The sequence below is a fragment of the Anolis carolinensis genome, chromosome 6 (assembly GCF_035594765.1).
Source record: "Anolis carolinensis isolate JA03-04 chromosome 6, rAnoCar3.1.pri, whole genome shotgun sequence".
Lineage (NCBI taxonomy): Eukaryota > Metazoa > Chordata > Lepidosauria > Squamata > Dactyloidae > Anolis > Anolis carolinensis.
In genome coordinates, this window is record NC_085846.1 from 36,549,227 (window position 1) to 36,577,211 (window position 27,985).

Below are 27,985 nucleotides of genomic sequence, written 5' to 3' on the forward strand. Positions count from 1 at the left end.
TACAGAGGGTCATATATGTATATGTGTGTGTGTGTGTATGTGTATGTATGTGTGTGTGTGTGTGTGTGTGTGTGTGTATATATATATATATATATATATATATATATATATATATATATATAAAACATAATCATTCGTGCTTTTTATTTATTACCCAGTTTGGTTCCCAGAAGTTATTGAACAACATCTACCATGACTTTTGATTATCCATCATATGGACTGGGGATAATGGGAATTGCAACCCAACAGCACTTGTGGTTCTACAGTTTGGTAAAGGTTAAAGAACATTTTAAAATCAGGCATCATATACATAGGCTTGTATCTAAATTCAAACCCTACTATTCTGACTAAACAGAACAAACTGCAGCCTTCCAGATGTTACTGTGTCACAACTCCTATCAGTTCTAATCATTATGTCTAATGATGGGGAATGTACGAGTTGTAATCCAGCATCTGAAAGACTACATAAAATGACATGGAGAGTTGGATTCAGATCGCAGGCCTTGAATTTGACGCATATGCTTTAAAACACAGAGATCAGGTTCAACATTGTACTAACTAACAAAAATATCATTTAGAGGTATTTATAACCTCTAGATCAGTAGTCTCCAACCTTCGGTCCTCTAAATGCTTGTGACTTCAATTCCCATAAGCCCCAGTCATGACTGCCAACTTAGAGGATTAAAGGTTGGGAACTACTCCTTTAGACTATAGAAATGTTTGTTCTGATAGACATGGGACAGTAGCTGTCCTACACAACCCTTTAAAATCATTACTGCCCTAGAGCTGAGAGATGTATCCCTGCAACTCACCGTGTCACCAATCTTAAGCCCAACACAGGACTTAACTCCAGGAATTACTTCATTATTAAGGCAGGTGGCATTGAATGAAAGGGAGAGTTCTTCTGGCAGATTGCGTACTTCCAGTTCGATCTTGGAACGGATTTTCTGAAAAGAAAAGATAATGACAACATCTGAGCCATGTGGGAGATAGAAAAAACTCTAATACACCTTCCCAATTTGACATTGGGCAAAGCCAAACCTCTGATCTAATGCCATCACCTCCAGTTACCCCATTCCTCATTTCTGCCTTTTAAATCTATCTAACTGGAGGTAATTCAATTGATTATGATGGATTAAATAGAGTTTACCTATGTGCACCAAACAGATTACTTATGCAGTTGTTCTCTACCAAATACATTAAAAACTGCCTCCCAATTCCCTCAGATCTGGAGGAAATTATTGAAGGAAAAAACAGATAACATTGCAATGCATTGTTATGACAGTTATATTTTCTGGTCCCTCTATTTTAAAAGAATTGTAATTTCAGATGAAACTGTTAGTGTTTACTTCCCGGGGCAGTTTAAAATCTACTTCCATGCAACACCACATTTTTTTCCCCCAAAAGCTAGTTGAGCTGTTAGACTATTTTCAGTTTTATCAATTCTAATTACACCTAAGCAGCTGAAGGGTCTGGGCATTAGTCTGCAATTAAATGAGATACTAAAATTAATCTAGGCTAGTGTTTCTCAACCTTCCTAATGCCGCGACCCCTTAATACAGTTCCTTATGTTGTAGTGACCCCCCAACCATAAAATTATTTCTGTTGCTACTTCATGACTGTAAGTTTGCTACTGTTATGAATTGTAATGTAAATATCTGATATGCAGGATCTATTTCCATTCACTGTACCAAATTTGGCACAAATACCCGATACGCCCAAATGTGAATACTGGTAGGGTTGGGGGGGGGGGTTGATTTTGTCATTTGGGAGTTGTAGTTGCTGGGATTTATAGTTCACCTACAATCAAAGAGCATTCTGGACTCCACGAATGATGGAACTGAACCAAACTTGGCATACAGAACTCCCATAGCCAACAGAAAATACTGGAAGTGTTTGGTGGGCATTGACTTGAGCTTTGGGGTTGTAGTTCACCTATATCCAGAGAACACTGTGGACTCAAACAATGATGGGTCTCGACAAAACTTGGCATGAATACTCAATATACCCAAATGTGAACATAGGTGGAGTTTATGGAAAATAGACCTTGACATATGGGAGTTGTAGTTGCTGGGATTTATAGTTCACCTACACTCAAAGAGCCCCTTGAACCCCACCAATGATAGAATTAGGCCAAACCTTCCACATAGAATTCCCATGACCAACACAAAATACTTGAATGGTTTGGTGGGCATTGACCTTGATTTTGGAGTTGTAGTTCACCTACATCCAGCCTTCTCTGCCAAAGGGGTCCTAAGACCATCAGAAATATGTGTTTTCTGATGGTCTTTGGTGACCCCTCTGACACCCCGCTCATGACCCCCCCCCAGGTGTCCCAACCTCCAAGTTGAGAAACGCTGATCTAGGCACTTCATCCCAAAGTATAGGCAGTGTTTTTATTCCACAACATACTTGCTTTAATATGACATCCTTGGTGGTTGCCTAATTTGTTTCTATAGTTGAGTCAGTCATGCTGATAACACAGCAAATCTTTTGTATGTCACTACTGGTGTACTACTACTCACCCCATAGGAATCCAAAATAATCTGCAGAATATTGCTCGAGTCACTTGTCAGGGTCCCTACTGTGGTGCCTGGAAGGAGCTCACTATAATTCTGGAAAGAAAGCAGTAAGCGGAGAAGCAGAATCTAAGAAAAACTTGATGAGACTTCGCTATTTTGGGCCAACATTTTCTCCAACAAGTGGGCTGGAAGAAGAGAGATGAAGTATGATAGATGAAGTAGAGAAACTTGACAGAAATAAAGATATTCTGTTTGTTTACTTGACCACTGTAGCAAGAATAGTCTATGCTAAATTATGGAAACGAGAAGTTCCAACTAAAATAATGGATATTATGGACATGGATAGACGAACATTTTTACTGAAAAAAGTACTGAGGGGTCATATTAGATCTACAGACTGGAGACTATTTAAAGAATATATGAAAATATAAAAGAAAGACAAAGCTTTGGTAGAAGATGTAACACACACACATATACACATACATAAAGGTATATATAGATACATACACACATATAAGAATGGAAGATCCTAAAGAAAAGTTGAAGAATTGGGGAGAAGGTAGAAAAATAAAGAAAAATAAAAGAAGACTGCAAGAGATTTAAAATATTGCAAAGAAGAAAAATGGAAGTACAGACTATCCCTTTGTTTTCCCCACCATGTTGCTCCCTTCATCTTTCCCCCTTTTTTGGATATTCCCCCCCCCTCTTTTCTCTTTTTTTCTTTTTCTATTCCCTTTTTCCTACTTTCCTTTACCAAAAATGTGCCCCCACTTTTTATGTAGTTAATTTTTTTCTCTTAATAAAAATTATTATAAAGAGAAGACTATGACAAGATTCCCATTGTGTTATTTTTCCTCCACAAAGGCCTACTCTGCTGGCTCAGTGTGACATGGAGCCATCTCAGGTTCTCAAAAGTTTTGCCAGCATAGCACAAGCCCTAGCTGGTTTTAATAACCTGACAAAGCTTTGAATACAGTCCAGTAATAGACTGGAGGTCTCCCTTATAAGGAGCAGCCAAAGTACAGCTCTATGGAACATCGTAGTTAAACAATAGAGACTCCAAATTTTTGTTAAACTATTGCATGTCATTTAAACATTTGCTTGGAGGATCTACAAAAAACTTTTATTTGTGCCACTTCATTGCATTTTATTTAAATCCTTCCGTGCTGATGTCCCACAACATCACAGTCCAGTAATCTCAGAGCAAACAGAAGCTCAGTAAGCCCACTTACCCGGTAAAGTCCCACGATGCCATGAGTCACAGCAAAAATCAAGTTAATGTTTTTCTGGGAGAGTTTATCTGTCAGCAGACCAAGAGACGGGTAATCCTTGGAAAAGGGCAAGATAGATAAATTCTAATGTCACTTATGTCTCATTGGGGGGGAAACAACAACTGGGGATTATAGGGATGAGAAGAAAGTGGCATTTGTAGTCTTTATTCTCTTTTCCTCAGAGACAACAACTAAGCAAAAGAAAAACTTGATTATGATACCAGAACTATCTATGCATCTATGTATGCATTTCTAAAGTGAAGGAGGTATTATATTAAATAAATTAATCAAGACAAGAGTCCACTCCATTTATCCCAGCATGCTGTCATACTTTCATAGTTGGCATTATGCAGATGAAGTACCAACATTATGCAATTAGGAACATTCTCCATAATAGCGCTCTACAGAGGCAAGAAGTAGGATTGGCCTCCATTTCAGCAGAATCCTTGCATGTGTCCCCTTTCACATAACTGGGAAAAGTGTTGCCTTTGGGCATATTGTTATAGGAAGGGAAAAAACTGTTTCCCATCATTTGAGGTAAACTTTTCCACCTATTTCACTTTTACTGGGACAATACAAATTTATTCTGCTGTCCCTAGTTTTAGTATACTCCTTTAGGTATTCATGAGGTCCACTAGTCTCAATAAGCTGGGGTGGGGGAATATGTAATTCTACATCTTTTATAATTGTCCAAATGTATCATCAAATACACTAGCTGTGCCCGGCCACACATTGCTGTGGCGGGGTTTATATACCTGTGGAATAATGTCCAGGGTGGGAGAAAGAACTCTTGTCTGTTGGAGGGAAGTGTGCATGCTGCAATTGGCCAGCTTGAATAGCATTTAATGGCCTTGCAGCTTCAAAACCTAGCTGCTTCCTCCCTGGGGGAATCCTTTGTTGGGAGATGTTAGCTGGCTCTGGTTGTTTCTTGTCTGGAATTCCCGTTTTCAGAGTGTTGTTCTTTATTTACTGTCCTGATTTTAGAGTTTTTTTTAATGCTGGGAGCCAGGCTTTGTTCATTTTCATGGTTCACAGCAACCCAATAATAATAATAGTAAAAATAATGACTCAGGGCTGGAAGGTGTCCAGAGGAAGAGGGCAACTAAAAAGATTAATAATACCTATGAGGAGTATCTTAAAGAGCTGGGTCTGTTTACCTGCAGAGGAAGGTTGAAAGGAGACATGAGCGCCATGTATAAATATGTGAAAGGATGACTTAAGGAAGAGGGAACAGGCTTCCTTTCTGCTGCCCTGGATACTGGGACTCAATGGAGCCATTGGTTGAAATGACAGGAAAGGAAACACATTTAAACCCACTTTTGTGTAGATTTTAGTCCTATGTGGCTTGTCAATCACCGTTCTGAAAGTGGGGGTGGGATGGGGTGGCACAGTCGCTGGCCTGCACCCCCATCCCTCTTAGGAGGTTTCTCCCTAGGTTACATGATTCCTACCCCTGCCCGCCTGCCCACTGTCTTCTCAGGGGCCATGTGCCTCCAAGTTTGGGGGGAGGACATCGGAAGAGCCGGTTGGGTTCCATTCTTCAGTTGTCCTTGGTGGTGGTTTTTTTCCCACGCAGTGGAGGGGTTCGGGGCTTGGGGCAGTATTTCTTACGCATGCACTGTATGTTGTTTATTTTGGTGGGTTTAAGTCCTTTTCTGTGTGTATATGTTTCTTTTCTTTATAGTGGTCAGTCATCGGGTAGTGAGGCATTTTGTTGCCAAATTCTGTATTATTTGCTCCAGTGGTTTTGTTGTTAATTTGGTCCTACAACCGGACAGTACATTTATATATATAGATGATCCTTGTAGTGGTTGTAGTCCTAGCTCTGTATCTGCAAAACAAGGTTCTCACCAATCTGGTTGAAGCTTCATATACATTGTTGCTGTCCATGTGGCAATGCCCATCATTGGGTGTAACAATCCCGGCTAGTCTCCCATCTAAAGCAATGTGTGTTTTGGCATCTGTAGTGAAGACCAGTAAGTGGGAGGCATCTGGTCTCCAGCCAATTTTTTCCTGAAACAAAACAAGAATGAAAGCATAGTGTGCATGATCCACACAGAAAAGTATAACCCATAAAGAAATAATCAAAGTCATAGATTTAACATCAATTAGTATAAAATGGATATAGCTTTAATACTTTAACTCCAATCTGGATGGCAGATAATTTTTCAGCACAAGGCTGCCCCAAGACATTTTGGGTGCCTCTGGGAAATCCAATTGATATATCTTCCATATGCAACCAGATATATGATACACATACATCACTAGGAAGTTCTTCTTAATCCATGTATTGACCCATGAAAGGCTGGAAAGGTAGGTGGCACTTACATCACAGACAGTAGCTTGGATGATGGCATCAAACCCGCCTTCAGGTGCATCGCGGTTTCTTGACACACTCTGCTTTTTCACCTCCTCATTGAAACGCTGAACTTCATCTGTAAGTGCCAACACATGTTTATAGCCAAACATTGGCAGGCAGTAGTTATCTGGTGGTTTCAAGCTAGAAAGCAACAGGATAGACTTAGGACAAGAGAAAGGAACTGGAGACCGAAGGGCTTGTCTGAAAATGGCATAGTCACTGATACGAAGAACCATCCTCTTCTCCAAATAGCACACCTCAGTGCTTGCCCTTGAGCTGAGACACAGACAAAGAATTCCCTACTCCACTTCTGGCTGTAATCCAGTATATATAACTCAGGGAAAGGTGGAGTGTGTTTGTCTCTCTCTCTCATGATAATGCAAAACTGAGCTTAGAAAATGTAAGGTTTTGAACTACAGCTTCAAGTAAAAGAGGATTCATATGTCTGCCGAGACACTAGGATCAAGCTGATTTAATATTCTTGTATGAAAACACCATGGTGTAACAATACTACTCGAATTTATTCTTATGCTAAGGACTGTAGTCAAAAATGTAATGGCTGCAGAGAAGTGAAAATAAATGAAGGGTGACATTATACAGCAGGAATACGTCAACCTGAATGGAAAATAGCCAAAGTTGAAGTGCTACTAGGACTGTCTAAATGTCTGCCCTTTTCAGTTTTGTGAAACAGAAATAGTGCATGAGGAAGAAAAAAAATCCCTGAAGATATGACAACAATATTTCACCAGCGAGTGGTACCATTTTCTCCTGTTTTCTTTCTATATTATCACTTCTTATAGTTTTTATTTTCCTTCCTGAAGCAATTTCAAGCAATGACAGATAATACAGGAAATGTGAGGTCAACATCCCATTATATTTAGTTGTGGAATTACTTTATTGAGGGCAAAGTCAATTGAGACTGGTTATAATTAATCTGGCATTAATCATTTCTGTAGTTCTAGCAATCAGTTCAAAAATGGACCTCAAACTTCAGGGCTCGATACCTATTCCATTTTATTTAAGGCAGGATTAAATGACCCTTAATCTCCCAAAAACCATCTAAAAAGCTCTCTAACTTGAGCTATCCCATCTTCCTAAAACAGAAAAAGGAATGTAGGGGGGAAGGAGGGGGAAAAGAAAGAAAAATGGCCAAAATAGTAGCCAGAAATGACATCAGGTCACTTTGGCACACTGAAATATGCTGCTGTAGCCTGCCTCAGGAAAGAAAAATAGTCCATCATGTCTACAGTTACCCAACTCTGATTTAAAGTTTTTTCACCCCACACTCTGGCTGAAAAAGACCCCAGAACAGCTCACATTAAATCAACGTTACACTTTCCTCTGACTTTGACACTGCAAAAAATCTTTATAAAAGATACTACCATTGGTTTTGAAGTCCTTAGTCCTATGTAAATATAACATGTTCATAAGGAAAAAAATTAATATAAAAGAAAAGCACTAGAGAAAAGTCTCAGTCATCTGCTATTCAACTTTCATAAATCCTAACAGTTTTTTGCACTTATATTATTTCCCTTGAGAAATTACATTTTTCCATTGATTCTCTGAACTGCTGAACTTGCTGACTGAAAGGTCGGCAGTTCAAATCTGGGTAGAGGGGTGAGCTCCCACTGTTAGCACCAGCTTCTGCCAATGTAGCAGTCTGAAAACATGCAAATGTGAGTAGATCAATAGGTACTGCTCCGGTGGGAAGGTAACGGCACTCCATGTAGTCATGCCGGCCACATGACCTAGGAGGTGTCTACGGAAAACACCAGCTCTTCAGCTTAGAAATTAAGATGCGCACCAACCCCCAGAGTCAGAAATGACTGGACTTAATCTCAGGAACAATTGTTACCTTTGGAACAATTAACTCCAATTACTTGCTTACGTTAAATTGTGTTACACAGGCACACAACCTCTTTAGAAATGCAGTTTTGTGAGGGCTCCTTAGCTGCATATTGTTTGTATGGCTTCCTGCAGAGCAACTTGGAAATGTTCACCATCCCAGTACAAAACCACAAAAAAATAGCCAGTGAATGGAAAGCTGTCAAAAGCACACAGAGAGCAATTTCACACAAACTGAGTGCCCCGTGGAGCTGTCCTCTATAGCTGGGTTTCAAAAAACAAAACAAAGCACAATAGTGCTGAAATTTGTACAGATTGTGGCATCACTTCAGGAAATTTGACAGATAAGGCTTTGATGTGCAATTGTCCTGCCTCATTCACAGAGTTTTGGGTAGGAAGAAGGGGAGATATGATGTCAGTATTCAACTTGTGTAACCGCTTAGTATTTTGTAACTGTACTCTTACAGAGCTGTTGTGCTGGTGAAGGCATTCTCTCTGCCCAACTGCATTTACGACTAAGGAGGATGCTTTCTTTTGTGTGCACTGACATTAAACATAGATCTCAACAAGTTTTCCTTTTCAGTTGATCATTAATGGCACAGTCAGGTGCACTTCCTCAGAAGTGTGATTGTTCAACCATTCCTATTGCACATGGACATGCAACCTTCTATCACAACTTTAACATAGTGGAAGGAGTGAGCTAAAGTTCTTAGTGCTTACTGTATAATCAGTTGTCCAACTGTAGAATCCAGTTTAATTATTCTAGCATATCCTAAATATACAGTAGAGTCTCACTTATCCAAGATAATGGGCCAGAAGAAGCTTGGATAAGAGAATATCTTACATAATAAGGAGGGATTAAGGAAAAGCCTATTAAACATCAAATTAGGTTATGATTTTACAAATTAAGCACCAAAACATCATGTTATACAACAAATTTGACAGAAAAAGTAGTTCAATACGGAGTAATGTTATGTTGTAATTACTGTATTTACGAATTTAGCACCAAAATATCACAATATATTGAAAACATTCACTACAAAAATGGCTTGGATAATCCAGAAGCTTGGATAAGTGAGGCTTGGATAAGTGAGACTCCACTGTACTGGATCTCGACTTATGAATTCTGGTTCATTGGGCAACCTGATCACTTTTAACAACACTTAATATTGATGCTGAAGTATTTAAAACATGCAATTGAAAATAATTTCATTAGATTCAAAAGAGTAAATTGAAATGTCTATTTTGCACCTCTCGATATGTATTGCAAGATGAAATGCACCTTACCTGCAACATCCCCAGATTTACAAGGCCTGCAGCATGTTTGGGAGAAAAAAATGCACTGAAACTATGGAAACATTTTAAAAATGCAAATAGGAAATACTATATACATGTATTACATATATAAAATAGGTATAAAAATCAAACATTACAGAAAATAAATTAGCAAGGCTTCCAAAACAAGCTGATTTTCTTTTTTGTAGAGTACAGCTAAAGTATTTTTTGTAGGGTCCATTGCAAACACTGCATGTTGTGGCTAATAGATTTATGTAAATGGGTGGCACCCAGAAACCTTTTACTGTTGCCAAAGAGCTAAGGGACCCCAATTGGGGTTGGGACTCACAGTTTAAGAAGCAGCATTTAAGACAACATGTTTTTACAAAGGGATCACAGCAATCCAACTGTGTTTCAGCAGAGAACTTACTCATAGCATGGATTTCTGATGGCTTCCGGAGGTGAAATGTACATGTAAGGGGACAGAGGCTTGTCCACAAAGGCTCCAAAGCCAATCCTCAGGTTACTGGTCACTGTGCGCATTTTCAAGGCCAGGTTGGTACCTAGGTTCTGGATGTTACGTAGATCATCCTTCATGGAATTGGACAAATCCATCAGATAGTAGATGTCTACAGGGTAATCTTCCACCTGCCGCACTTGCACCGTGAAGGTTTGAGAGTCATCTGAAATGTTAACGTATGAGTAAAGTGTGAGGAGGTAAGGTTTTCCCTAAGAGATTCTTGGCCACCTTCCTTTTCTCTAAATGTTTGATTAACCATGTCTGCTGGCCGAACACTGAACAGCATACATACAACAACGTAGCAGCCACTTTCCCATTATGGGAATTTCTGACCATGCCTGGTCAATACCTGAGATACTACTGGTATTCATGATTCAGAATGTATAATTGGTTGCAATCCTCCTCTCCTACAGTAACTCATAAATGGTAAAAGTTGTGTATCCTGCTTTACCTGGCCGCAAGTTGAGCTCAATCTTCTGTGGAGTCATTTGGGTGATTTCACTCCCTGATCCTTTATTGCTGAGGGGCCTATTCTCTAGGATGTAGGTGCTACTGACTGGATACTCAATAAAGTCACTTGTACAGCCATTTTGAAGAAGATTGTCCTTCAGGTCACATCGAGAGAATCCTTGTGGCAGGTTCTGTCAGATGGAGAAAGAAAGACCAGCAATAAGATGAACAGTTCTCTCACAGATGGAGACTATGAGTCAGTTAACTTGGTCCTAGTGCTGATATGATGCCAATAAATACTAGTTGTGTGTTTTTGTATAGAATCACTATCTGTTTTTGTTTGTTTCATTCGTATGGCCCCATTTGAGCACGGCTTCCGAAAACGAGGCCTTTCTGAATGAGCTGTTTTGTTCTTTTGTCCAAATGAACTAAAACTTTCATTTCATTGGCCAACATAGGAGGGCTTCCCATGCTCCCCTTCTCCTCAGTTTTAGGGCTAGAGGAGTTTTAGGGCCATTCCACTGATCCTCAGGCTCTCCACAGTATTCATTTGAGTTATTAGGGTTGGTGGTATAAACCCGTCTCTGAATCCAGATAGGCAAAATGCAATTTGTGGCTCATTGATGCTGTTTTTGCAACCCTTGGCTCTTCTTCAGGCTCCATTATCTTTTTAAATCGGTAGCAAGCCCCCCTCCCCCTCCCCGCAAATTCTGTGTGGCAGAAAGGCATATGGCCAAAGAGCTTTTTAAGGATGAAATAATTAAAAGAATTAAAGCAGTAACAAACTATGAATTACCATACAAATCTTGTAAAAAATTTTGTAGTGTCAGAAATGATTAAGTCGCTTCTGGTGTGAGAGAATTCACTGTCTACAGCAGTGGTTCTCAACCTGTGGATCCCCAGGTGTTTTGGCCTACAACTCCCAGAAATCCCATCCAGCTGTTAGGATTTCTGGAAGTTGAAGGCCAAAATATCTGGGGACCCACAGGTTGAGAACCACTGGCCTACAGAGACATTGCCCAGGGGATGCCTGGATGTGTACTATTCTGTGGGAGACTTCTCTCATGACCCCATGGGAAGCTGGAGTTGATAGACGGGAGCTCACCCTGTCTTGCGGATTCGAACCGCCGACCTTCAGATCTTCAGGTCAGCAGTACAGCCACATAAGGGTTTAACCCATTGCACCACATCGGTTCCAATCTCGTAATAATGTCTTATGATATTAGTATGGAAATAACTGAGCTTGCAAACAAAGAAACTTGCTTGTTTTACTTCATATGCTTATGCCATCCTTCAGCTAATAAAAGTTATTGCGATCCAGTGTGGCGTAGTGGTTTGAATCCCCATTTGACTATGAAAACCCACTGGTTGGCCTTGGACAAGTCATACACTCTCTACCTTTTCAGGCTCTGCCCTGTTCCCACATGGCTTCATAAAACCAGAACTAGGTTTTTGAATTGTGTCCAGAAAGAACTCTCCAAGTTGCATTTAGCAGCTTCAGTGGCTCCAAGTCAGTCCATAAACCAACTTGGAGCCACTAGAAGCTGTTAAATGCAAGAGTTACGTATGTGTCATATTTGAGGAAAATAATACATTCTTATTAATTTGATTACAAGTTTGGGGGCTTTAAAATGCTGTTCTCTATGCAAGCCTAATAGTTTTCACACCAATCTTTTTAAAACTGAAAGCAAAGTGGACTGAAATTTGTTCAGATAAAACAAAAATCTGCTTTAATTATAAAAAATCTAGTGGGTGTAGCAGTTATTGCAGCCCAAACTCCACATCGTAAGAATTTTGTACATACAGTGGCCCTGAAAAATTGGCAAGAAATCCTGTTTTCCTTAGAATCAATAATTCTATAAGCAGGATAACACTTTGTCACCAAATATAATAGCTGCCTGGGAAGAGAAAAAACCAACCAGCCCCTAATGTTTTATCATTTCCTCCAGACTATTAGTTGCAGGAACACTGCAGGGGACAAAAAGCGAACCAAAAAAGGAGTAAGGGTGAACATGCAGCAAGTGGAACACTATGAGAGAAAAGCAGGAGAAAGAGGAAATATAAAAGTTGACAAAGGCTCAACATGATACTTCAGAATATTTGGTGGAGTGTAGAATCTTCTAGTTTTTATCTTTTTATTTTCACCAATCTTTGCAAAGATCTTGGTGCATTTGCAACAATAGAGTATCTTTTCTCTGAATTCAAAGGAGAAGCAAGAGAAGAACCCAAAGACAAAGTGCCTGTGATGATGTTCAGACTGCTTTTCCCTTTTGATGGGAAACATTTAAAACAACCTTTTCAGGGAATAGAAATACAGTTTAGACAATACGTGGTGTGCTCCCATTGAAAAAGGCTGCATATATAAAAATACTTAGTCTCATTAAAAAGTATGGATACAATTACATTGCTCTATACATACATACTACACATGATCTTGGACAAATGACTGAGAAGTATATCTGTTCCGTCCCCCAGGACGATGGTTTGCCTTACCTATTGGTCGTTTGTTTGTTTTCCCTCCTTTACATTTTGTTTGAGCCTCTGGCTGCAAAAGCCTAGGAAAAGTGGCTTGGAATCTGCAAGAGCTGGCTGCAGTTTTCTTTGCAGTGATTGGTCAAAGAGTGCAACATCTTAGGACCGCCCTTTTTACCAGGGTCTAGTCTCCATTTTAGAGCTTCATTCTGGCTATAGTCTTCCAACATGCTGGAGCTGTGCAAAGCTAACTGGGACAAATCATCCTCAAAACCAGGCCAATCTAAGCCTATCCAAATTAGATAAGTATTGAATTATACTGATCTGGAATAGGAAATCTAGTTAGAGGAGCAGGGTTATTCCGTCGCTTCTAGAACTAATCTTTGCTGTAAAGATAGGGAAGGAAAGAGTTTCTCCTTCTAATATAGGCAGCGTGATTAGGGTATAGTGGTTTTATAATCACCTTTGCTTTCTGGAACCAGGGATAATTCTGTACCTAAAACCTATAGAAATTTGTTTCATTTTCTGCAACTTTAAGATCTGTGCCAGGTTTACAACCTTGTATGAATAAACATCCTTTTTGAAGTTATCCAGACTCAGTCGTTCAATATCTATAGGACAGCTTATAGGGATTTGCAGTTCGCCCGGATAAAGGACAGCACGTTTCAGTTTTATAGTTTTTTATTGTCCGGCGGACGGCACAGTTTTGAGGACGATCAGCGGTTTTTCCGCTTCAGCTAGCTTGCACGGCCATAGAGACTTTGATTTTGTTGGTCTGTTGCAGTGAAAGCTTGCTGCCAGGCCGAAAGGCAAGTGAGAGAGTGGGGCTCCATTCCTTCAGCCTCTGCAGTATCCTGCTCTTCAGCTCGCGTGTGTGCGCGTAGCCCTGCGGCTGTTTCGGCAATTGCACGGCTGTGCAAAACCCAGCAGTAGGTCCTGGAGGTGGTGAGTCCAGAAGCACTCGGCCGGGACAGTCGCCTGGCGGTGGTGACCTGCCTCTTCGTCCTGCGGTGGTGACCTGCCTCATCGCCTGGCAGTGGTGACCTGCCTCATCGTCCTGCGGTGGTGACCTGCCTCATCGTCCTGCGGTGGTGACCTGCCTCATCGTCCTGCGGTGGTGACCTGCTTCATCGTCCTGCGGTGGTGACCTGTTTCATCGACCTGCGGTGGTGACCTCCCTTCACAGCGGGGAGGAGGCGTCTTTTCTCTCCTCCTTTCCAAAGCCAGCCTCGGTGCTCCTTCGGCGGCAGGCCTCGAGCCGCAGAGCACGAGGTGCTTGAAAATTTGGCGAAGTCGCCATTTTGGCAGTTTACGTCACTCGGGCAAGGGAGGTATCAAGTGGCAAGTTGCTGTCAGTTGGCATTTTGCAGCTTGCCCACTAAAATCTGGCGCCAAAGGTCACAATCTTTGTAAAGTATAGTTACTTAGTGATATATATTGCTATGGTTAAGTGTTGTGCATTGTATTATATATTGCATTTGCTTTTATTGTAAATTTACTTGCTATTAAGAATACATAATGTCTATGCAATTTCAAGATGATACAGATGGTATACCTCCTTCTGAGGCTGAAAGTAGGAATGAAAGGCCCCAAAGGATAAAGCACCCTTCAGCCAAGATGCTAGCCCATCTAATAGATGAAAAGGAGCTCCTCCATGTGAGGTTAGGTTCGGCATGGGAGCGAATTGTAACATTGATGGACAGAATTGAGAGCTTGGGTATTACAAGGGTGCCATCCATATTACAGACCGACCTTGAAGAGACCTTCGGTCTCTGGAGGGGTTTGGTGTCTAAGATAGTCCAGGTCCTCGAGCGCATTAACGCCAAGGATTCAGAGTTAGAAATAGTGAGTGTCTTAGCTGACACTAATGAGAAAGAAAATAAGGTGAGGGCAATTCTAGATGCCTTGGAATTTAGTTCTCCACCTGTTAATCTAAGGTCTGAGCCAAAAGGAAATCAGTCTTCCTTAAGCAGCCATGAGACCAATCTTTTAAAATCACCTGCTGTGGCACTTAGTCTTAAGTCCAACCGCTCTAGCCAGGTATCTAAACTAAGGGAGTGTGCATCATCTAAACATAGCCACTCTAGCAAGTCTTCTGCTGCTGGGAGTGCCATCTCTTCCCTAGCTGCCTTGCACATTAAGGAGGCTGCACGTCTAGAGCTAAAGAGCAAGGTAGCGGGGGCGGAGGCTGATGCTAAGGCAGCTGATCTCACCCTTCCCTTTAAAGAAGAAGAGCAACGACTGCAAATAGAACAGGCCCGTAGACAAAGCGAAATGCAAATGGAACAGGCCCAAAGGCAAGGTGAAATAGAAATGCTTAGAATAAGGATGGATGCTACTGCCAAAAAGGTAAGGGCTGAGACTTTGGCCAAGGCCCTAATTGAGCCACTCACAGAAGAAAATGTAAGTCAGTTGCCGAAGCAGGACCCTTCTTCCAAGGTGCTTGTGCATCTTAATAGCTTAAACAGCCAGTTTTCGGATGAGGAACAGGAAGACTTCTCTCCTTACCCAGAGCAGGGCCCCAAAGTCACTTTTGAGTTTCCTGCAGAGCAGAGCGTCATAGCGGGGAGCTCACCCTTGCCCGAGCTACCTGTGCCTCCTGCTAAATCCCTAGGTCAGTCAATCAGGGCCTCAAGGCCAAGTGCTAGTTGGCCCTTACAGACAGCTGCACAGGGAGCCACCGATTCGTCAGTGGTCGATGTCATCCCTCCAAGAGGCCAAAGGTTGACGCAAGGTGCACGGTGGGAGTCCACTCCACAACAGCAAACTCCTCAATTGTTCCCTTCGACGCCAGAGTCCCAGCTTGTCTCCATCATCAGAAGCCCCAGAAGAGATCTTAAGGACAAGGGTGTCGAAAAGTTTTCGGACAAGCCTGAGGAATTTCTTCTCTGGAAGGCCACCTTCCAGAGAGCAATCAGAGACTTAAAGTTATTGCCTGAGGAAGAACTGACTCTTCTGGCTGCATGGTTGGGCCCAGCCTCATCCTCACAAGTTAAGAAGATCTACGCAGCCCACGTAGCCGATCCCGACAAAGCCCTGGAAAAGGCCTGGGCCAGGTTGCAGCAGAGGTATGGGGCCAGCACAGAGATTGAAGCATCTCTTATGGACAAGCTCCAAAGGTTCCCAGCTTTAAAACTCAAAGACTTCAAACTCTTGTGGGACCTCAGCGATCTCCTTACGGAATTAGAGTCGGCCAAGGAGAATCCAGAACTGCCCGGTTTGAAGTGCCTCGATCAGCACCTGTCCCAGAGGCAGATCTTGACCAAGCTGCCCTTCACTTTGCAAGAACGCTGGGGACAGGAGGTCTTCAACTACAAGGAGGCCCACTCCCAGGCATACCCTCCATTTTCTCATTTGGTCCAGTTCATCACCAGGGCGGCCAGAGAAAGGAATGATCCGCAGACGGGCCTCCCCACCTTATACCAAGGGACCCAGCCAGAGAAGGCACCTAAAGTGGAGAAAAAACCATCCAGAGAGGCCAAAAGACCGGTTAGTGTTAAGGCTGTTGAAACTCAGCACAGGGCCAACGAATCCAAGTCAGAGGTGAAGGAGGTGCTCTGCCCCATTCACCAAAAGCCTCACAGTTTGGCCAACTGCCGGGAATTTGGCAAGAAGCCTTATAAAGAAAGACAACAGATTGTACAGAAGCTGGGCATATGTTTTAGGTGCTGTGGAGCAACTCTTCACTTTGCATCCAACTGCAAAGAGGACGTCAAATGCGCAAGGTGTAACAGCCTTAAGCATTGCACCGCGATGCACAACTCTGACGCTGTCTCCCGCGCCAAAGGGGACACGTCTTCCAAAGAAGGGTCATCTACTGAAGCCACCAACATGCAGACCGCGTCACGGATGCAGGAGGATGCTCCATCGGTCGCCTGTACTGAACTATGCTCTGACGTGCACCAGTTCAGAGTCTGCCATCCCATCTGCCTAGCAGATGTATATCCAGCCAGAAGACCTTGGCTTAAAAAGAGACTTTACGTGGCTTTGGATTCACAAAGCGACGCCTCCCTGGCGACTCCAGAGTTTTTCCAACTGTTTGACATAAAAACCCAGACGGTCGACTACACCATGTCCACCTGTGTAGGGAAGAAGAAGTTGCAGGGTCGCATAGCATCCGGCTTTGTTGTCTCCTCTTGTGACCAGAAGAGACTGTTCGAGTTACCAGACCTCATTGAGTGTTCCTCTATTCCCCGGAACAAAAGGCAGATTGTCACCAGAGAAGTCGTGGAAGCCCATCCTCACTTGCGAAAGCTGAAGAACGCCTTACCTGCTTTCCGTCCAGATGTGGACATTGCCCTTCTGCTTGGTGCGGACTGTCCGAACTTGTTCTATGTGAACGACCAAGTTAAGGGACCTCCAGGGGCGCCCATTGCTCAGCTGCTACCACTAGGCTGGACAGTTACAGGCCCAGTGTGCATAAATAGGATGCACCCTCCATCGTCGGTGGACACTCGTCAAGCGCACGTGCTTCAAGGCAGTCGCCCCACACTAATGCATGGCTGTTTGAGTCATATCTCGGTCTATTGTCAGGGGATAACACCAGAGTATTCTTCCATCTTTGAAGTCTCCGAAAGGGATGAAACTACAGCGCTTTCCAAAGATGAACAGAGGTTTTTAGAGATCATGAACTCTCAAGTTTCCCGGAGTCCCAAGGGAAATTGGATAGCCCCTCTGCCTTTTAAAGCAGAAAAACCCACTTTGCCAAACAACAGGCATGTGGCAGAAAATAGACTCTGGTCACTGAAGAAGAAGATGCAGAAAGACCCCAAGGTAAAGGAGCAAATCGTTGGCTTTATGGAAGACATGTTCCAAAGTAACTACGCCGAGGTCTCTGATCAAAGTGAGGTCAATGAAGAAAACTGGTTCCTGCCTTTCCATAAAGTCACGCATCCCCAAAAGCCTAACAAGGTCCGAATTGTATTCGATGCCAGTGCCGCATGCCAAGGCATTTCTCTTAATAATGTTTTGCTAAAGGGACCAGATCTTTTAAACAGTTTGCTCGGAGTCATCTTGAGATTTAGAGAGAAAGAGTTTGCTGTTATTGCAGACATCCACAAGATGTTTTACGCCTTTTTAGTTCGTCCTGATCATCGCAGGTACCTCAAGTTTTTGTGGTACGCGGACACTCAAAATTTGTGTGACGTTCGGGTTTTTCAGATGCGCGTACATGTCTTTGGAAATACCCCGTCTCCAGCCGTTGCAAACTACTGCCTCAAAAGAACCGCAGATGAGTTTGGGCACCAGTTCAGTCCAGAAGTCGCCAGCATAGTTAACCACAACTTCTACGTGGATGATCTTCTGGTTTCGTTTGACTCCGTTCATCAAGCCATCCAAATAGTGCATGAGCTGCAGGTTTTGTTAAAAGGTGCCAACATTCGCCTGCACAAACTATTATCCAACAGCAGACAAATCTTGCAAGCCTTTCCCTCCGAAGACTTAGCGGAAAGCAATGTTCATGAGTTATTCAAAGGGTTAAGCTCCCAGTCTAGTTTAGGACTTCTCTGGGATGTAAAATCGGACCATCTTTCGTTAAGAGCATCTAAATTTCAGTTTGTGAACACTAAGAGACAGATGCTTTCCGCCATCAATGGGATATTTGATCCCTTAGGCATAGCTGCTCCTGTCCTGATCACTGCTAAACTTCTGTTCAGACAGGTGATCCAAGAAAAAATAGGATGGGATCAAGAGCTGTCTCAATCAATAAAAACGGCTTGGTCAAACTGGACTGCCCAAGCTGAAGGCCTGGAAACCATCGCAGTTCCCAGACAATTTGCGCCCTGTAAGGTAATGATAGAACCCACCACAGAACTTCACATCTTCTGTGACGCATCTGAGCGAGCTATAGCAGCTGTGGCATACATGCGACAAAAGGACAGAGATTTTTGTCACGCAGGATTCATCATGGCAAAGGCTAAAATAGCTCCTATGGGAACTTCAATACCCCGGCTGGAATTGTGTGCAGCAGTTCTTGCTGTCCAGCTCTGGCGCATCATCCAGCAAGAGATAGGAGACTTGTTTCAAGATGTCCATTTCCACACGGACAGTACAGTTGTGCTTGGTTACATCAACAACACAACCAAAAGATTCAAGGTGTATGTGGCTAATAGAATCAACAACATTCTATCCAGTTCTACGCCTAGCCAGTGGCACCACGTCGCCACCAGCAACAACCCAGCTGACATCGCTTCCAGAGGAGCTTCAACTCAACGAGTGTTAAGTTCAAGTTGGCTGACAGGCCCCAGATGCTTGACCGAAGTCAATTTTCCATCAGCCTTTTCTCCCACCGATAATACAGAATTGCCCGAGTCCGTTCCAGAGGTGAAAGTTTGCAAGATGACCACAGAAATCAAGATGGGCCAAAGATCTTGCCTGGAACCACACCGTTTTGAATGTTTTTCGGAGTGGCACAGTCTTCTTAGAGCAGTAGCTAGGCTTATACATCGTTTAGCTTGCAAAGATAGTGAGCCTTTACAGGTCCAGGATATGATAAAGGCTAAGAGCGTCATATTCAAGTCAGTACAGAGATCTGCTTTCAAGCAGGAAATAGCTAGGCTAGAGCAAGGGCTCAACATCCCTAATCAAAGTCTTCTAAATGAGTTAAACCCATTTCTAGACAAGGAGGGTATTTTGAGAGTTGGAGGAAGGTTAGCCAAAGCTAAACTCAAGGCGTGCATAAAAAACCCCATCATCATACCCCCTAATAGTCACACTGCATTGCTGCTCGTTCGGCATCACCATGAAAGGATCCATCATCAGGGTAGAACTCTAACTGAGGCAGCCCTTAGAAATGAAGGTCTGTGGGTAGTTAATGCCAAAAGGTTGGTCAACAGTTGTATTTTCAAATGTGTTAAATGCAGGCGCCTTAGGCGAAACTGTCAAAGTCAGTTGATGGCAGAACTACCTCAGGATAGGACTTTGACAGACCCACCCTTTTCCCATGTGGGAATCGATGTGTTTGGTCCTTGGGAGGTTGTCACTAGGAAAACCAGGGGTGGTGTTGTAAATAACAAGAGGTGGGCAGTTTTGTTTACTTGTTTAGTAATACGAGCTGTCCATATAGAAGTCATAGAAGGGATGGACACTTCATCATTTTTAAACGCATTAAAAAGGTTCATAGCCCTCAGAGGGCCAATTAAGTCAATTCGGTCGGACTGTGGCACCAATTTTGTAGGTGCGACCAAAGAACTCAATTGTGTGTCTAGGTTTGGGAGAGACCCAAAGGTTCAGAACTTTACGAATACTGAACAAATTATGTGGACTTTCAATGTTCCTCACGCCTCCCACATGGGTGGTGTTTGGGAGAGGATGATTGGTATTAGTCGCAAAATCCTTAATGCCATGCTTTTGAGTCATAGGTCATTGACGCATGATGTTTTGGTGACACTTATGGCGGAAGTTACCGCAATTATCAACAACCGGCCGCTGGTTCCCCTTACCAGTGACCCTGAGAACTTACAACCACTGACTCCTGCACTTATTTTGACACAAAAGGTGCCAGGATGGAAGGACATCATGTTGCCAGTTCCGGACGGAACTCACCGTGCCCTGTGGAAACAGGTGCAGTCCTTGGCCAACCACTTTTGGAAAAGGTGGAAAGCTGAGTACTTAAGCCAGCTTCAAGCTAGAAGAATCTGGCAAAGCCCACAGGACAACATTGAGGTTAACAACGTTGTGTTGTTAAAGGACAAAGACTTGCCCCGCCATGCATGGCCCATGGGCATTGTATTAAAGACCTTTCCTTGCCCGGACGGTAAGGTCAGGAAAGTTCAATTAAAGACTTGCAACAGAGGCAAAGTGTCCATTTTGGACAGACCAATTAGTGACCTCGTGTTGCTTATTGGAGATGTTTAAAGTTCTAGTGTTTGTATTGTTGTGTATACAAAGGTGTTTGTATGTTTTTGATTGGTAAATTCCCACATCCTGGGAATTTAGCGGGGAGTGTTCCGTCCCCCAGGACGATGGTTTGCCTTACCTATTGGTCGTTTGTTTGTTTTCCCTCCTTTACATTTTGTTTGAGCCTCTGGCTGCAAAAGCCTAGGAAAAGTGGCTTGGAATCTGCAAGAGCTGGCTGCAGTTTTCTTTGCAGTGATTGGTCAAAGAGTGCAACATCTTAGGACCGCCCTTTTTACCAGGGTCTAGTCTCCATTTTAGAGCTTCATTCTGGCTATAGTCTTCCAACGTGCTGGAGCTGTGCAAAGCTAACTGGGACAAATCATCCTCAAAACCAGGCCAATCTAAGCCTATCCAAATTAGATAAGTATTGAATTATACTGATCTGGAATAGGAAATCTAGTTAGAGGAGCAGGGTTATTCCGTCGCTTCTAGAACTAATCTTTGCTGTAAAGATAGGGAAGGAAAGAGTTTCTCCTTCTAATATAGGCAGCGTGATTAGGGTATAGTGGTTTTATAATCACCTTTGCTTTCTGGAACCAGGGATAATTCTGTACCTAAAACCTATAGAAATTTGTTTCATTTTCTGCAACTTTAAGATCTGTGCCAGGTTTACAACCTTGTATGAATAAACATCCTTTTTGAAGTTATCCAGACTCAGTCGTTCAATATCTATAGGACAGCTTATAGGGATTTGCAGTTCGCCCGGATAAAGGACAGCACGTTTCAGTTTTATAGTTTTTTATTGTCCGGCGGACGGCACAATATCCCTCCCAACCTGTAATTTTAAATCCTCTACTAACAATTACCTAGAAAGATGGGATATTGGCTGAGCTATTGAAACAATGACAAGTCGGCAACTCTAGATGAATCCTCAGTTAGACAAAATGCCTGCCTTTTCTGAGCAATATACAGGCATGTATCTTAACAAAGTCTCTGTCACGACCCAGGCTGCAGAGCACCAATAACCATACACAGAGGCCAGAATCTATCTAATATCTTTATTGAAGGAATATATAAGGTTAATAAAAACAAGTGTAGAAAATAGTTCAGAATTAGACCTTTCAGGAAAGGTCAGAATTAGTCCAAAAAAGCAATGTCCAATAAGAAATATTAAGGTCCAAAGTTGTAATCCAATAACCGAAACACTCACTTTGCCAGGCAAAGTGAGGGGAGATGACAAGGTCCTTTAGTCCATGAAACTTGAGCGAGGCTAGGAAATAACTTGATACTTGAAACAAGGCTTGAACGTGGAACAAGGTAACTAAGAACAAGAACAAGGTCCGTGGAATAACTTGATAAATCCGTGGAACAAGGCAAGGATTGATCCTGGGAAACAAGGCAAAGTCCGTAGATAAACAAGGCTGGGAAGCAAGGCGAAGGCTGGATAGCAAGGCAAGGCTTGAGCAGGAGCGAGGCTTGAATCGGAGCGCGCTGTCCAGACACAACTCGCTCCGAAGGCTGACGAATTGACTCCGCGAAGTTACTACGCGGGTAAAACACCTAAATAGAGTCTAGCTTTCCCGCCGAAGCAGTTCTCTGGGAATCAGAACCGAAAGCTAACTCTGAGACCAGATGTGAGACTCCCCAAAGATTCTCACGAGAAGCAGTCTTAATTGGCCACATTCTTAGCTGCAATCCTCGCACTCCTGCGCGAAGCTGATTCCAAACTTCTCTGTTGTTTACAAAACTCCCGGCGCAAGAACACGGGAGAAGTAGGCTCTGGGCTTGTTTGACATACTTCTGGGAGACAACTTTCTTGCAGGTGCAAGGTTCCCAGATCTGCCTGGGAAAGATCTGGCTGAGAGGAATCCAGTTCAGACTGGGAAGGTAAAAAACCCAAGTTTTCATCTTCATCAGGAATTACAATGTCCTGAGCAGGACTACAAGGCCCATGGGTCATCACAGTCTCTAACAAAGAAACTCATTTTTGCCAAGTATTTTTACATCCAGCCATGTCTCCTTTTTTGTCCTATCTGAGGCAAGAGAATGACCAAGAAGACAGTGGCACTGCTTTTCAATACAGATGGCAAAGTCGTAACAGATCACAATGAAAAGGGAGAACTGCTCAATACTTACTTTGCTTCAGTTTTCTCCCCAAAGAAAACTGTTTGCTTCCCTGCAATAGCAGAGACCTTGGCACGGGATCTGGATTGCAAATAAATATGGACAGGTAAAAGCTATTTTAACCTTGTATTAATAGAAGCATAGTCGAGGGGAGTAAGAGTCCTACTAAATTTTGCACTCGGTCAAGCTTCATCTGGAATATAGTATTGAGTTTAGCTCTGAGCACCTCATTTGAACAAGGATAAAGATAAATTGATGCAAGTTCAGAGAAGGGCAATGAAGGTGATATGAGGTATTGAGAGCAAAACATATGAGGAAGAGTTGAAGCAGCGGGGCATATTTCAGTATAGTGAAGAGAAGACTGTGTGTGTGAGAGCGAGAGATTGCACTCTTTAAATGCCTCAAGGGCTGTCACAGAGAGCAGGAGACAGGCCTATTTTCTTCTGCCCCAGTGGATTGGACCTGGTCTAATGGTTTGCAAATAAGAGTTTTTCAGCAAAAGACCCTATTTCTTAGAGAGGTGGAGGAATCTTACTCTTTGGACATGTTTAAAAGAAAGCTGGACCACTACCTTCTGAGGATGTTTTAGCAGGAAATCCTACACTGAGCATGGGGTCTGACTCAGTGGCCCATTATGTCCCTTCCAACTCTATATATAAATGAGTGATGGCATCACGGCGACCAACAAAACAACAAAACTACAGGCCCTCCAACCTTGAAATTTGACAACACAACCCATCATCCACGCCTCTAGGTTGATACAACAAAAAGAAAAGAAAAATAAAGTTCTAATTAGAGGGAAATGAATAATTGTTTTTATCCAATTGCTGCCAGTTAGAGGACTAATCTCTGCCCACTTGGTCTCCTAGCAACCAACTCAGCCCAGGGGACAGGCAGATTTAGGCCTCGGCCTCTTCCACAGATTATCTAATTTGCACTGGATTATATGGCAGTGTAGACTCAAGGCCCTTCCACACAGCTATATAACCCATTTATAATCTTATATTATCTGCTTTGGATTATCTGGACTCCACACTGCCATATAATCCACTTCAGTGTGCATTTTATACAGCTATGAAGAAGGGACCCTCATATAATCCAGTTCTAAGCAGATAATATAAGATTATAAATATAATATGTAATAATTACTGTGATATAATAATACAGAACAATATAATCTCTAAAATCAGGACAGAAAATAAAGAGCAACACTCTGAAAGCATAAGCCACAGCAACGTGTGGCTGGGCAAAGCTAGTGATTCTATAAATTAGGTGAGGGGCAGTGCATAAAAGTAGAGCCTTCTGATGGCTTGAAAAGCTAAGCTACCCTACTAATTGTAGAAGAGGGCAAAACACTGCCAGGTTCATTGGCTGGATCTGGCCTTTTCATCCCAAGCATTGCAATTGGCTTGAAAATCACTTTCACATTGACACTACCACGTCAATTCAAAGTTCTTTTTTATTTGGGAATGAGGCCTAGAAACACTATTCTCAAAGACAAAAATGCATCAAGCTGAAATTCCACCACTGTGAAGTGTGAAGAATAGAGCTAAAGACCTCATCACATGAAGGTCATTAAGCTGGGGGACAGCGGGGGAATCCATTGGGCAGCAGGGTGAATCTGTGGGGCAGTGCTGGAAACCATTCAGCAATGCCCCACATTGCCCCCTCACCATCCCACAGTTTCCCATCTTTCCCCGACTTGATCTCATACTGTCCCTGGCTTACTCAATGAGAACATGGATAGTCACCCATGTTCTTAGGGCTGCCTCTTTTCATGCTGCCAAGACACAGCATGCAATGAGCTGGGACGGAGCCCACTGGAACTAGCCCTGCGTCTGTAATGAGCTGCGTCTTAACTGCATCCTAGAACAGTCAAAAAGCCCCATGTGATGACGTTATCAGTGCCAGTCAAGGCTACTATATGCAGTTTTCCTCCTCTTCCTCCAGACTGTTACCAAATTGAAATTAAAGTACCCTTGGCAGAAAAACTCTGAACACACAGCCTTATTTACCAAGAATACAGGCCTGAGTCAGGAAGGCATGAGTAAAACCAAATGTGTTCCAAATGCAGGGCCTCCTTTTTGCTTTTCCGTTGAAACAGTCACTGTTGTGCTGTTCTATTTCCTTTCCCAGCAACTGGGCTGATAAGAAAAAAATTAATGGTCTCATCAAGAATTCCTTCCTGAAGCTGTCTTTTTCTGGCTGGCTCTCTTCAGAATGGCTCTGGCCCCATCTACACGGCCATATAAAATCCAGATTATCTGCTTTGAATGGAATTATATGGCAGTGTAGACTCATATAATCCAGTTCAAAGCAGTTAATGTGGATTATCTACTTTGATAATCTGAATTATAAGCTAAAGGTTTCCCCTGACTTTAAGTCCAGTCATGTCTGACTCTGGGGGTTGGTGCTCATCTCTATTTCTAAGCCGAAGAGCCGGCGTTGTCCGTAGACACCTCCAAGGTCATGTGGCCAACATGACTGCATGGAGCACCGTTACCTTCCTGCCGGAGCAGTACCTATTGATCTACTCACATTTGCATGTTTTCAAATTGCTAGGTTGGCAGAAGCTGGAGCTAACAGCGGGCGCTCAAACCGCTCCTGGGATTTGAACCTGGGACCTTTCGGTCTGCAAGTTCAGCAGCTCAGTGCTTTAATGCACTTCGCCACCGGGGCTCCTAATCTGAATTATATGGCAGTGTAAAAGGGGCCTAAGTGAAAAGACACTGTTTTCTTCTTCTGGGCTTGTTCTACTGAACCAGGATGACTATTGTGACTATTTCCTGCCCCCTCCCCTCCCCTGCTTCTTGTATTCCTTCAAGTAATTTACAATTTATGGGATCCTTACACATTGCTTCTGAAGTCCCCAAACTATACCTGCAATTCCCTGCTTTAAAGCCAGACCATCCATATCTTCATATTTCTAGGTGACAATAGGGCTCTCTGGCTTGTCAAAGGGATGTTTTTTGTGTATGATATGTTTTTGTCAAGCTTTTGGGGTAGATAATAGAGATGTGCATGGTATTTGTTCCTTTTGTTTCATTTGTGTTTTTGTTTTGTACCGTCCATTCAGATGGCACGAAATGGAAAGCCCCCCCCCCCTCCCAAAAAAACCCACCTCTAAATGAAAGGCAGGTGGGAGCCGGTATAGGCTCCAAGCCTGCTTTTTGGATCGATCGGCTGCAGGCCCTGTGAGACCCGGATGCGTAGGCCCAAAGCCTGCACCTGTAGGCCCAAAGCTCCAGGCCTACGGGTGCAGGCTTTGGGCCTACGCACCCAGGCCTCACAGGGCCTGCAGCCGATCGCTGAGTAAGGAGCGCTCTTTACTCGGCATTCGGCTGCAGGCCCTGTGTGGCCTGGGTGTGTAGGCCCAAAGCCTGAACCTGTAGGCCCAAAGCTCCAGGCCTATGGGTGCAGGCTTTGGGCCTACACACCCGGGCCTCACAGGGCCTGCAGCCGATCGCTGAGTAAGGAGCGCTTCTTACTCGGGTGCTTTGGGCTGAAAGAAAATAGATCTTTCGGCCCAGAAGATGAATCATAGAATCATAGAATAGTAGAGTTGGAAGAGACCACATGGGCCATCCAGTCCAACCCCCTGCTAAGAAGCAGGAAATCGCATTCAAAGCACCCCCGACAGATGGCCATCCAGCCTCTGCTTAAAAGCCTCCAAAGAAGGAGCCTCCACCACGGCCCCGGGGAGAGAGTTCCACTGTCGAACAGCTCTCACAGTGAGGAAGTTCTTCCTGATGTTCAGGTTTCCTGTAGTTTGAAGCCATTGTTCCGTGTCCTCGTCTGCAGGGCAGCAGAAAACAAGCTTGCTCCCTCCTCCCTATGGCTTCCCTTCACGTATTTGTACAAAACAAATGTCTGACCTCCCTATTTTGGGAGGTCAGACAAAAACGGAACAGGGCCCCACCGAAAGCCAGGACACAAAATGGGACAAGGTTAAGTCCCAAATGCACACTACTAGTAGATAATTTATCCCCCATATATCCCTATTGCATGCTTGCCAACAATACAGAAGCAAAAGAGGAGGAAGATAACAGTTTCTTATGGCAAATCCAAAAATTACTTCTTGGATCTATAGCAACTTTGTTTTCATATCTGTCTCCAAATTTCAGACAAATTTCAGACAATCCAATTATGTAGTTTAAAATATTTTGTTATCCTTGGCTTCTGCTTGTAAAAAGAAAATGAAGGGACATGTCTCATTTTGGCCATACTAAATTCAGCATAATACATATAAGCAGAGTGACTCTGGGCAGAAAAAGAAAAACAAGCCAAAGAAAAAGGCTCTTTCTTCTGAAATGTGGCAAAAGGGAGGCCTGAGGACCCTAGGGAGGGAAAAATATCATTTACTAAATTAATACAACATGCTAGGAAGTTTCTTTTCTGGCAAGTTTTGTACCCGGGCAGGAGGTGGGGTGGCTTTTGGCAAGACAAAGAAGACAGCTCTTTCTAATTGTAACATTTCTCAAGTAAACAGAGCTCGGAGGCCCAGAGGAGAAATTATTGCCATTTTTGGAAACTCTTGTCAGGGTAGGCAAAACAGCTCTGTAGTCATAGCTGCTGTCTAGGAATACAGAAGACCAAACGCCGAGGCAGCTGTGGGAGTGGAGGGAAATGGTGACGTATTGCCCTGAACTAGCCAATTTTTAAAAGTTTCCCCATCATATTATAAACAAAACTGGCAAGAATTCCTGGCCAAGGTCCTTGCGGTTCACTCGTCGCACGCCCACAAATATTCTTCTCGTGTAATCAACAGCCAGGATGTCTGATGAGCTGGATCAGATGCCTCAGACATGTACTGTGCACAATCCCGGGTTTTCAAGTTAATCTCTTCGATATATTTACATTCCCTCCAACTCTGTTCCTAGCTGTACAAAGAATGTGGAGCTCTTGCAAAAAGCAGCTCCACATTTACATGTTTGATTTTGGCAGATTTGATTACGCATGGATTTGATTAAAAGGTTTTCTCTAAGAATATTTATGTCCTCCCATCTTATTTGCCAGGGGTAATGCTATCATCCTGGTCTCCTCCCAATTCAGTAGCTTGGGACAGACTTCTACATGCTAGAACAAGCATGGGCAAACTTAGGCCCTCCAGGTGTTTTGGACTTCAACTCCCACAATTCCTAACAGCCGGTAGGTTGTTAGGAATTGTGGGAGTTGAAATCCAAAACACATGGAGGGCCTAAGTTTCCCCATGCATGTTTTTTTCTTGATTGGCTGAAAGTTCTCTTCCCCTGTTGTACTGCAATTGAACAAAAATCAGTAACAAAATTTAAATGTAATTTGCCTTCAGCCT

At 43.0% G+C, this 27,985-nt stretch overlaps 1 protein-coding gene across 2 annotated transcripts in view; it reads right to left on the reverse strand.

Moving 5' to 3' along the window:
* The window catches only part of itgb3 (integrin subunit beta 3), a 71,985-nt gene that overhangs the window by 23,570 nt on the left and 20,430 nt on the right, over positions 1-27,985 (reverse strand). The window contains exons 1-8 of one of the 2 annotated variants that reach the window (XM_062958180.1): positions 22,687-22,765; positions 10,244-10,433; positions 9,703-9,955; positions 6,122-6,293; positions 5,645-5,806; positions 3,755-3,850; positions 2,526-2,615; positions 813-947 (exon numbers count right to left, since the gene is read on the reverse strand). In XM_062958180.1, the coding sequence (XP_062814250.1) occupies positions 813-947; positions 2,526-2,615; positions 3,755-3,850; positions 5,645-5,806; positions 6,122-6,293; positions 9,703-9,955; positions 10,244-10,280 (945 nt within the window). In that variant the 5' untranslated portion in view covers positions 10,281-10,433; positions 22,687-22,765. Of the gene's footprint in view, positions 1-812; positions 948-2,525; positions 2,616-3,754; positions 3,851-5,644; positions 5,807-6,121; positions 6,294-9,702; positions 9,956-10,243; positions 10,434-22,686; positions 22,766-27,985 lie in introns of those variants that run through there. The other variant, XM_062958179.1, reaches the window with a different exon arrangement.